The sequence below is a fragment of the Belonocnema kinseyi genome, chromosome 4, assembly GCF_010883055.1.
Source record: "Belonocnema kinseyi isolate 2016_QV_RU_SX_M_011 chromosome 4, B_treatae_v1, whole genome shotgun sequence".
NCBI lineage: Eukaryota > Metazoa > Arthropoda > Insecta > Hymenoptera > Cynipidae > Belonocnema > Belonocnema kinseyi.
The window spans coordinates 2,137,039-2,149,717 of NC_046660.1; the positions used below are offsets into that span (position 1 = coordinate 2,137,039).

Sequence of the window (12,679 nt, forward strand, 5' to 3'; positions counted from 1 at the left end):
ACTCGGGATACTTATAAGATACTACCATGATTTTTTCAGATTTTTTGGTCCAAAAATAAATTAGGCCAAAAACCGGCCTTACCGACCCTCCCCCTTTCATTTCTAACCATTTCTAACCAAATCATCGCCTTATCAACAAAAAAAGAATTTTCAACAAATATTTTTCACTGAAGAAAGAAACAGAAGTTCATTCAAACTTTTGAATCTTCAAGTCAAAAGACGAATTTTCTCTAAAAAAATTGCATTTTCTTTATAAAAATTCAATTTTTAAACAAAATTATGAATCTTCACCATAAAATTAATTTTACACCAAACTGACTCACCAAAAATTAAATTTCATACTAAGAAAATCATTTATTTAACAAAAAAGATGAATTTTTAACTAACCAAGAGCAATCTTTAAAAATGATAAATTAACATCTTCAATGAAAAAATTAATTTTAAACCAAAAAAACGCTTTTCCACTCAACCGTTTTATCTAAGTAATTTAAATTTTATTTACACAAAAATAGCTTTACATTCAACCAAAGAGATGAAAAAAATTGGATTTACAACAACAAAAAAAGAATTTTTAACCAAAAAGGATAACTTTAAAAAAAATGGTTAAATTCTCTACAAGATATTTGAATTTTTATTAAAAATATAAAATTTTTCTTAAAGATGATGAATTTTTATTTGAAGAAAATTTTTTTAAATTTTAATCCAAAAAAAATTACATTTGACTTGTCCAGGCCAAAATATGCATTTTTGTACCAAAAAAATTAAACTTTGAATTCAAAAAGACGACTTTTTTCAACCAAAAAAAAAGAATATTTAACACAAAAGTTTAATTCTCTACCAAATAGTTGCACTGTTATCCAAAGCAGACGAAATTTGTACTGAGAAAGGTGAATTTTAAAATTAAAGTGACAAACTTTTTAAAAAAGAGTTGAATTTTCAACCGGGCATATGCATTTTTTCATTTTTTCTGAAAAAAGATTGCTCCGCTGGGAATTGAACCACAGAACTTCCGATTGCAGGTCAGGTGAGTTCCCACTTAACTACTATAGAGATTGAGAGAAGAATCCTTTTTCAGAAATACACGCATTATTATTCCAGGTGTTACACGTAGAATTTTTTAAGGAATCTGTATTATCATCGGAGAATAACAGAATTTCTCAACGTATTTACAGGCTAGATTGAGCTATGAATTAATTTTCTTTTTAATTAAATATTTTTCTAAAAAAGATCGATTCCCAACAAAGCGAAAGTAGAAGATCTTTTTCAGAAAAAATGTAGTCTATAAAAAAATGTATTCATAGCTTCATCTAGCCTGTAAAGACGTTAAGAAATTCTGTTATTCTCTGATGATAATACAGATTCCTTGAAAAAGATGAATTTTTATATAAGAAAGATTGAATTTCTTCTGAAACAGGTAAATAAAACAAACTTTAAAAAATAGTTCAATGATCATACAAAGAAGATTCCAGTTCACTTTCCATCAATAAAATAATAATTGCAGCAAATAGTTAATTTTTTGCTAAATATTTGAATTTTGAACCAAAAATTATGATTTTTTAACAAAATTGTTAAATTTTGAAACAAGCAATTGCATTTTTGCAAGAAAAATGAAAATTCTACTAAAATAGGTAAATTTTGAAATAAAAAAGCAAATTTTTTCCAAAAAGACTTGAATTTTCAACCAAAAAGATTTCAATTGACTTTTAAACACAAAAATACGAATTTGAAATAAAAAGTGAAATTGAATTTTTATTCCAAAAGAAAAACTAATTTTTAACCAAAAAGTTGCATTTGTAACGAAACAGAATTTTTTTCAAAGCAATTTGTTAGTAAGTTACCCCCTGGCTGTTCCCCAGCTTCGCCGCTTACCTGCCACGTATCTTATCGACCATTTATTCTGTGGACTCGTATTTTCTAAGTTTATAAAAAAAATCTTTTACTCATATACTCAAAATGAAAAAATTAACATTCATTGCTGGTGCCACATAATTCTTTAGAATCAGAATTTATCTCTAATTTATCTTTTGCAATAGCACGTTTACCATACCAGATAAAAAAACGCTTCTGAAAAAAATTATTTTGTTTTGTGCTGCTGATCACGTTTCAGTTTTTAGTAAGTGTCTGGACCTGGAGTTCTTATATTCGGATTGAAATTATAATTTTAGCCGTATAATTATTTTTGAAATTAAAAAAAAACAATCGAAAGCGGAATCTAAAAATCGAGTTTGAAGGACATAACCTTGATTTCTATCGATTTCTATTATCAATCAAAAAAATTATTTTTACATAACAATAAAAAATGGGTAAAAGTGTAACGTTTTGTGAACTCTTGTTGCGACAGGAAATGCATGATTTTTTTTTTGCATTATACGTTACTTACTTTGGTCAAATTACGCAATGCTGAGTTTGCAAACATTGTGTATGGGTTAAGAGCACAAGTCTTAACGAAAGAGGACAGTACTGAAAAATCAGCGAAATGAAGAAGGTCAAGTGTGAGTTAAGAAGCTGAGATTAAATAATTATTGTTAATTAATTTTCCAATTATTTAAAAAATTCTAAATGAATTAAAGTAACTAAAAAATCAAAATGAATTTTCAATTATTAAACTGAATTTTTAATGATTCATTAATTAAACTTTTTGTTTTATTTTTAATTAATTAATATCTGAGGCTATTACATAAATAATTAAATCGTGATAAATTGTGATCATCAAGTAGGACATGTGCTGCAAAAATGTACAGATCTCATCGAGGAGGATCAGCCTCTACTTTTTTCAGAAGAAGACTATGAAAAAGGAAATTGTCAACAAATTCATTACGAGACGGTGATCACTCAAGGTGCTGTTAAATTTATGGAAAAATGGCCATCGCATTTGTTTGCAACTTTTTTGGCAGGGTGCTTTATTGTCGCCATAATTTTTATATTTATTCTGATCACGGTTATTTTCTCGATACCTGCTGATCATCACAGATGTCGGTAGGTAGATTTTAAAAAAAATTATTTATAAACATTAATGAATTTAAAATGCAATTATAATCTTTTAGCTAATTTAAATTAATTACTTTCTGTATAAAATTACATATTTAATTAACTAAATCTGAATTTATGTTGATGTTTTTTCGATATTTTCAGGTGAAAAATTTGTATAAAAAATAGATGTGCCGCTTTTAAATCAGTTTAAAAATTTTGAGGAACTTTAATTGAATTGAAAACATATTAATGATAATAATTTAATTAGTTGGGGTGATTGAAAAATTCCGAAAAATGAAATTACATAAATGTAAAATTCCCGGAAGTATAAAATTTCCGAAATGTAAAAATCCTGAATTTGCAATTTCTGGCTCAAAAAAATTCCCGACTATTTATAATATAACCGAATTTCTTAATTCCCGAGTAATAAAATTGCTGACCGAAAATTTCGAAATTATAACATCCCCGCACTGACTTATCTCGAAGTTAATTTTTTTTTTTAAATCAAAAACTCGATTTTTGAGGAAGTTGAAAAAAAAATTTTTTTAATGATATGAAAATTTAAAAAAAAAATTTCACCTAAAAATAGTTTTTTTTTATTATTGTTATTTTGAATTTGAACAATAATTTTCCATATATTTAACCAAAAAAAAATTTCTGATAAAAACGATTTGATTATATTATTTTTAATAAATTAATAAGATTCAATGAAAAACAATTATTTGAATTATTCAAATTCGAAAATTTTATAAATTCGGGAATTTTATTTTAGGGAAATTTTCCAATTCGAAAATTTTGCACCGTCAGGAATTTTATTTTTTCGGGGTGTTGCCGCTCAAATATTCCCCAAAAACAAACATACCGATACAGTAAAATTCTCGGAAAAGAGAATATTCGAAATAGAAAATTTCTGGAACTATAAAATTCGCCAATAATTTATAATGCTAGCGAATGTAAAAATTCACGACATTTTATATTATTAATGAATTTGAAAATTTCCTACCAAAAATTTAACAAATTTAAACAATTACTAAAAATTTTTTAAATCAATTATATTTATTCTTTAGAAATACAATACTGAAAAATTCATATAAAAAACAACATTTTTTGGTATTTTTCAACAAAATTATTAATATTAATATGAATATGAAATAAAATATGAAATAAAATAAAAATAATGAGAAAAATGTATCAAATTTCAAAAGAATAATACAAAAGTAAGAATTTTATTACAAAAGCCATAATTAAAAAAACTACTATCCACATTTTCAAAAAGAAACTTGCATTGAGAATCTTATTTTCAATTACTATTATTTTAAATTTAAACAATAATTTTAAGAAATACATTGAAAATTTAAAAAGTATTTTTCTGTGATAAAAATATTTCCATCTTGTCTTTTTAATAAATAAACAATTTTTTTTTTAATATTTGAATTGAATAAATTCGGGAATTTTTTAGTATTTGAATTTTAGATAGTAACAACTGGAAAAAATACTTCTCAATGCAAAAGAACAATAGAAGTACAAGATATTTATTACAAAATCAATCATTAAAAATATATACTATGCACATTTTCAACCAAAAAAACTTGCATTGAAAAAAGTTTTTTCAATTTCTGTTATTTAAATTTTTTTTAATGATTTTGAAAAGTATATAGCACCTTTCAAAAACATTTTTTTTTAATATTTCATTAGTGTATTTTCAATAAAATAATATTGATCAAACATTTTACAATGTGTGATATTCTTAGATTTTTGGAATTTTATTATTTAGCAATTTTAAGTTTTTCAATTTTATAATTTTGAGAATTTTTTTGTAAAAAAAATTTCTTCTTAGAGAATATTGCAGTGGCAGTAAACAACGGCAACAATTCATGAAATATTCAATAAATAATTTATGATAAAAAAATTATCAAATTCCCAAATTTGCATAATTCAAATGAAAAAATGTTGACCCAAAATTTAAAAAAAGAGTTAAATTGCGAAATTCAACACTTTGAATAAAATGTAACTTTTATGTTCAAACTTAATATTTTCGACTTGAAAATTAAACAATTTGGTTAAAAAGATTTATTTCTTAACTGAAAAATTATTCGCGGTTAAAAAATCAACTATTTTGTCTAAAATTCTTATTTTTTGTGGAATTAAATGTTTTTTATTTACAATTAAAATGTTTTGGCCTAAAATGTGACACATTTGGTTAAAAAATCGCTATTTTTATATTTTAGGCAATTTTTTTAATTTCATGAATTTTCTATTTCGAATATTTTATTTTTCGAAAATTTTATATTGCCAGGAAATACAAAGTTTGAATTAGTATTCATTTTCCTAAACCTACATTCATTTAAATTTATATCGATATTTGTTCTAAATATTGATTTCAAATTTTTACTCAAAGGTATTTTAATTGAATTATAAAAATATTATAAAAATATTCAAAATAAAATACAACAATATACAACAACATACAAAAAAAATTTTTAGCACAAAATTAAAAACAATAGAATTAATTTTTTTAAATTAATTTCAGTGGAATTTTGGAAAAAAACACAAAAACTACCCAATTACGGAGGAAAAAATGAAAAATAATATAATATTTAAATTTATCTGGATCTATTTTGTCGATATTGTGATTATAAACTCTTTTTTCGAGAAATAAGGAACTTTTTTTTGATCGGGAATAAATGAATAAAAAATGTGAATTCTAGGTAAGAAATGATTTTCTGGAATTTTTTGTATACATTCACGTTTCCGTATTTAAATTATCAATGACATTTAACTTTCAGGAATACATTTCAAATTCGGAATTTCCAATTTAATGAATTGCCATCGATGTGAAATATTTATTTGTTTACTAAAAATATTGTATTTCGCATTGAAAAATCTAAACAGTTTCGAAATACTTGTAAATATTTCGAGTTTATTGAAAAAATTATCAGAATTGGTAACATTAGCAGGGTGCTTTAACTGAATGATAAACTTTAGAGCGTAGCCTAAATAAAAAATTTCAGAAAAAAATATTTTTTCATTTTTAGCTAACAAGCAACTGTGTAAAATAATTTTCCGATAAATAAAAAGTTTCTGGAGAATTCTCTTCAAAAATATTTTTTGTTTTGTTATTTTTTTATTGGAAAACCCCCATCTGAATAAGAATAAATAGTTTAAAAAAGCTTTGATACTTATAAAAATTTGTGAAAAATATCAATCAAAATTTTTTTCTCTCAGAACCCCAAATTGGGTACTATTTATTTGTTATCCAAAATCTAACAGAAATTAATTTTTTTAAATCCAATTTTTTGAAATAAGTACAAAAAAATTGTGTCTCTTATTTGGAACAATTTGATACTTTTTTGTATATTTTTGTATTTTAATGTAATTTTAAAATTTTACAGGAAAATACGCAAGACTTAACAGTTTTTGCGAAAAAATATTTGTTTTTTTTTCGTTTTATTATTCTACAGTTTAAAACGTAAAAGATTTTTTTAAATAGCTCTTTTAAATGAATAACTTTTAAATAAATTTTAAATAGTTGTTTCTAATAGAATTATTTTTGTAATTTTCCATTATTTTAAAATTAAAATCGTCAACATTTTACAACATTTTATTTAGAAATAATTACAAATTTCGGGACGACTAAAAAATTCCGAAAAATAAAATTTTTAACGCATTAAAATTATAAAATTGCTGATTCGGCAAATTTCCAAGTAATAAAATTTTCAAATCATGAAATTCCCGAATTGGAAAATATTATTTATTTGTTTTAAAAAAACAATAAAATATGTTATCCAAACGAACTTGAAAAAGGGTTAGATTTTAAAGAAACTGTTTGTATTTAAAATAACATTGGCACGACTGAAAAGTCCCGAATAATAAAATTCCCGAATTGTAAAATTCTCGGATGATATAATTCGCGAATAATAAAATTCCCGAATTGGAAAATTCCCAAATAATAAAATTCCCGAATAGAAAATTTCAGAAAAAAATATTTTTTCATTTTTACCTAACAAGCAACTGTGTAAAATAATTTTCCGATAAATAAAAAGTTTCTGAAGAATTCTCTTCACAAATATTTTTTGTTTTGTTATTTTTTTATTGGAAAACCCCCATCTGAATAAAAATAAATAGTTTAAAAAAGCTTTGATACTTATAAGAATTTGTGAAAAATATCAATAAAATTTTTTTCCCTCAGAACCCAAAATTGGGTACTATTTATTTGTTATCCAAAATCTAACAGAAATTAATTTTTTTAAATCCAATAAAAAATTTCTTTCTATCCTTAGTGAAAAAGTTTTTGAAATAATTACGAAAAAATTGTGTCTATTATTTGGAACAATTTGATACTTTTTTGTTTATTTTTGTATTTTAATGTAATTTTAAATTTTTACAGGAAAATACACAAGACTTAACAGTTTTTGCGAAAAAATATTTGTTTTTTTTTTCGTTTTATTATTCTACAGTTTAAAACGTAAAATATTTTTTTAAATAGCTATTTTAAATAAATAACGTTTAAATAACTTTTAAATAGTTTATTCTAGTAAAATCATTTTTGTAATTTGCCATTATTTCAAAAAGAAAATCGTCAAAATTTTACAAGATTTTACAAATAATTACAAATTTCGGGACGACAGAAAAATTCCGAAAAATAAAATTTTTACCGATTTAAAATTATAAAATTGCTGATTCGGCAAATTTCCAAGCAATAAAATTTTCAAATCATGAAATTCCTGAATTAGAAAATATTATTTATTTGTTTAAAAAAAACAATAAAATATGTTATCGAAACGAACTTGAAAAAGGGTTAGAGTTTAAAAAAACTGTTTGTATTTAAAATAACATTGGCACGACTGAAAAGTCCCGAATAATAAAATTCCCGAATTGTAAAATTCTCGAATAATAAAATTCTCGAATAATAAAATACCCGAATTGGAAAATTCCCAAATAATAAAATTCCCGAATAGAAAATTTCAGAATAAAATTCTTGATTGGGAAAATTACCGAATAATAAAATTCCAGTATGATAAGATTCCCGAATGGTAAGATTTCCGAATAATAAAATTCCCGAATAATATATTTCTTGAATTGCGAAATTCCCGAAAAATGAAATTCCCGAATATCAAAATTCCTGGCAGAAAATTTCCCAATTATAAAATACTTGGACTAGAAAATTTCCGAAATATGTTTTTCGAATTTAAAATAACAATAATTGAACAAAATTTGTCATCCAGAAATATATATTTTTTCAATCATTGTTATTTTTAATTTAATATATAATTTCATAAACTTAAAAAAAAAGTTTAAACACAAGAAATAATTTGGGCATAAAATTATTTGATTAAAAAAAAAATTAATAATATTTATATGAAAAAATTGCACTTTCCCGGGCCTAAAACTTTACTTTTTACTCCCTAGGGAGTAAAAACTGATGTCAAAGGTGATTTACGATAATCAACTCACTCACCATAAGAACTGTAAGGAAATTGTTGTTACAGATAATAGAATTTTTCCTAAAATGTCTGAATATATGCGGAAATGTATAAAAAAATTTTAATTCAATTTTGGGTAATTTATCTTGAGTTTCTATAAATTACTTGTAATCTTAACATAAATTACCAAAAAATTTCATAAATTTCCGGAAATGAAAAGAAAATTTTTTTGTTGAATTTTGGAACATTTTTGGTAAGTTACTATATTGATTTCTAAAATTATCATAAATAACCGAAAATTCTCAGAAATTTATTGAATTTTGGGTAATTTATGGTAAGTTACCTTAAATTACCCTAGGAGAACTTTCTGGATGCAAAAATCGTCAATATACGAAAAATACAAAAAAGTAAAAAATGTGTCCAAATAATAGAAAAAGGTTACAATTCAGTATAATTTTGTTGTTGTAATTTATTGTATTTATATCCACATTCCTGAAAACATTTTTCATGATTTTCATACTTTTCAGTATTAAAAAAAAATTAAATTAGATTCATTTTAATAATTTTAAATGAATGTGTGAATTCTGTATTTATTCTGGGAAAAAATATAAATTTTGTGTAAGAAATGACTCTCAGGAATTTTTGTTCATACATGTACGTTTCCTTATTTGAATAATTACTCAAATTCAACTTTAAAGAATTACGAAATCTGGATTTTCCATTTACCGAATTGCCAATAATTTCAAGTATTTATTTATTTGTTTACTAACCATTTATTTCACATTGAAAAGTTTAATCAGTTTCGAAAGATTTTAAAATGATTCAAGATTATTTGCAAAATTATAACAAATCATGACATCGAAATAAAAAATGTTGGTTAATATTAAAAAATATCAGTATAAGTAAAAATTTTCTGGGACGATTGTCCAATAAAAAAAATCCCAGCAGCGGGAAATTTTCGATCAACAATTTAAATTTTCCGATTTAGAAAATTTATGAATAATAAAATTTTCGACAGTTTATGATATTGCGTGATTAAAAAGAGCCCTGAAACTTAAATTCCAGTATTAAAATATTCGATACTTTAAAAACAGCCGGCACAGAAAAATTCGCAAATATAAACAAGTAAAATGTTGTTAAATAATAAAATAAATATAATGAATACAATTGATTTATATGGTGAACATTTATTAATAATTTTATCCAATTACTTATTATTGAATTATTTATTATTAAATGGTAAATTGTCCTGTGTATGCAATTTTATTATTTCGACAATGTTGAGCACGACTGAAACAGGAGAATTTCCACATTTAATAAGAAAGAAATAATTAAATAAAAAATATGATGATATTGTTTATCAAATAAATGTATTTTTTATTTGATAAATTAACAATTTTTTAATTTTTCAGATTCGGAAATCTTGTCATTCGAAAATTTTCCTGTGTTGGCAATTTTACATTATATCCTTAAACTGTCTAGGGAATTTTAATTCTCGAGAAATTTCATTTGTCTGAATTTTTATATTTCGAATTTTTTGGGATTGTTTGGTTATATCCAATTCCCGAGTTACCGAAGTGATAAAAAAAGAAGATTAATTAATAAAAGGTTGGGATTAAATTTTTCGGGACGACTTTAAAGTCCCAACAAAAAGTTCAGACACTTACGATTTTCGAATAATAAACTTAATAATAAAGTTCCCGAAACAATAAAATTGCCGGAAAATAAAATTCCCAATTTTGAACATTGCCGACAGAAAATGGCCGAATTGCAAAATATCCAAACTAGAAAATTCCCGAATTATAAAATTCATGGTCGAAAATTTATCATTATTTAAATATTTGGTCATAAATTGACTTTTCGTTAAAAATTTATATTATCGGGTGGAAATCTAGCTATTTTGTAGAAAGTTTGTCTTTTTTGCCTGAATATTAAAAAATTTGGTAGAAAATTAAGTATTTGGTTGAAAATGAACTTTTTTGTTAAAAATTAATTTTTTGGTTGAAAATTCTGCTCCATGGTTGAAAATTGAATTATTTTCTTAAATTTTCATTTAAAAAAAAACAACTGAAAATTTCACTATTGCATTTTGGTTGCAAAATGTTCTTTTCTAGCTTGAAATGTAACCCTTCGGTTGAACTTCCAATTCTTTTCTTGAAAGTGGATTTTTTGTTGAGATTCAGCATTTTAGTTGAAAATTCATCTCTTTGGTTGAAAATTTAATTATTTCGATGAAAATTCTTAAAAACATGACTTTTTTTATCGAATTAACCTTCTCCCTTCTTCCCCCCTTAATAATGAAAAAGATTGTTATAAAAAGAGATAATTAGTTCAAATAATTATTTTTGCGAAATTGAATTAATTATTAACTCACTCCAATTAACAATAAACCTGAATTGCTGAAACAATTAATTGTGTTACCTCTAATTAATTATTCACCTTAATTTTATAAGCGGAATAAAACAGTATTTCCGATACAAATGAAAAATTTGTTAATTTATGTAAAATAAAAAAATGTATTTTCAACAATAAAAGACGACTTTTTAACAAAATACTTCAATTTTCACACAAAATAAAAAAATGTGAAATATAATAGTTGAATTTGCAACCTCAAAAGATAAATTGCCTAAAAAAAAAAATTGCCTAAATTTTGAGTTGAAAAATTCATTTTTAACCAAAAGAAAGGCTTTTCACATAAACAGTTAAATTTTTAACCAAAGACATATGCTTACAATCAAAAATTAAATTTTTAACAATGTAGTTTAACTTTTTCAAACTAGTTAAATTAATCATTAAAAAAGATTAATTCTAAACAAAATAGTTACAATTTTAACCAAAGAGATGAATTTTCAAATAAAAATATAAATCTTAGAGAAAAAAATTATTTCTTATCAAAGTGAATCCACCAAATAACTAATTAATAAAAAGAAGAAGAATTTTTAAACAAAAAGTTGCATTTTCATTTAAAAAATAATATTTGTACTAAAACAGATGAATTTTTAAATCAAAAAGATAAACTTTGTAAAAATAGTTGAATTTTATGGTAAAAAAGCTTTCGATTGAGTTTACACGATCAAAATATGAATTTTTAAACGAGAAATATATTTCTACCAAAAAATTGAATTTTAATACAAAAAAAGGCATTTTTAACAACAAAAAAGTGACTTTTTCATCAAATTTTGTAATTCTCTACTAAATAGTTGCATTTATATACAAAAAAGATCAGATTTCTTTTAAGATAGATGATTTTTTTTTTTTTTGAAATAAAATTTAAAAATATAGTTAGATTTTTATTTAAAAAAATGTCAGTTAAATTTTTGAAAACAAAATATGAATTTTTTAACAAAAACAAATTTCTAAAAAAAACGAATTTTCAATCCAAATAGACAAATTTTTTCAACCAAGAAGGATCAAAATATAACAAAATAGTTGAATTCTGTAATAAATAGTTGCTTTTTTAATTTTATGGAAGAATGATTAAATTTTTACTAAAACCGATGAATTTTTAATAAAAAAAACCTTTTTTTAAAGAGTTCAACTTTGACCCAGAAAATGATTCAGTTCTTTTTCAACACTAAAATATTAAATTCAAACGAAAAGTCTGATTTTTTTAAATAACTTAGTTTAAACAAAAAGTATGACGTTTCAACAAAATTGTTGAATTTTCTACCAAATAGGTGCATATTTATCCAAGAAAGATGTAATTTCTGCTAAAGCAAGTAAATTTAAAAATCAAAAATACAAACTTTCAAAAATCAGGTTGGATTTTTAACCGAGCAATTGCATTTTTAGTCATGAAAAATAAAATTTCTTCTACACAACAGATGGATTTTTAAAAACTTCAGAAAAATAGTTAAATTTCTGATAAATAGTCGAAATTTTTACAAAAAAGTATGATTTTTAACAAGATTGTTAAATTTTTGTCCAAGTAAAATGAAAATTCTACTAAAACAGGCGAATTTTTAAATCAAAAAGACAAATTTTCAGAAGAATAGTTTTTTTCGGAAAAAGATTTCAGTTGACTTTTCAGCAACAAAATATGAATTTTAAACGAAAGTTTAATATTCAAAGAAAACAGCTGAATTGTTAAACGAAAAAGAAGAATTTTTAAAAATACCGTTAAATTTTCAACGAAAAAGGATGCCCTTTTAAGAAAATTTCTAAATTTTCTACCAAATAATAAAGTTCATAATTAAAAAGATAATCTTCGGGAGAAATTTTTTGCGAATTTCCAAAAATTACGTGCATGAGTGAAGAAACCCCTACCGTTACAAATCGTCACAAAT

The 12,679-nt window shown here is 23.3% G+C and overlaps 1 protein-coding gene across 2 annotated transcripts in view; it reads left to right on the plus strand.

Annotated features, from left to right (window-relative positions):
* Positions 1-2,254: 2,254 nt before the first annotated feature.
* The window catches only part of LOC117171433, a 17,931-nt gene continuing 7,506 nt past the window's right edge, over positions 2,255-12,679 (plus strand). The window contains exons 1-2 of one of the 2 annotated variants that reach the window (XM_033358760.1): positions 2,255-2,492; positions 2,715-2,976. In XM_033358760.1, the coding sequence (XP_033214651.1) occupies positions 2,477-2,492; positions 2,715-2,976 (278 nt within the window). In that variant the 5' untranslated portion in view covers positions 2,255-2,476. The remainder of the gene's footprint in view (positions 2,493-2,714; positions 2,977-12,679) is intronic. The other variant, XM_033358761.1, reaches the window with a different exon arrangement.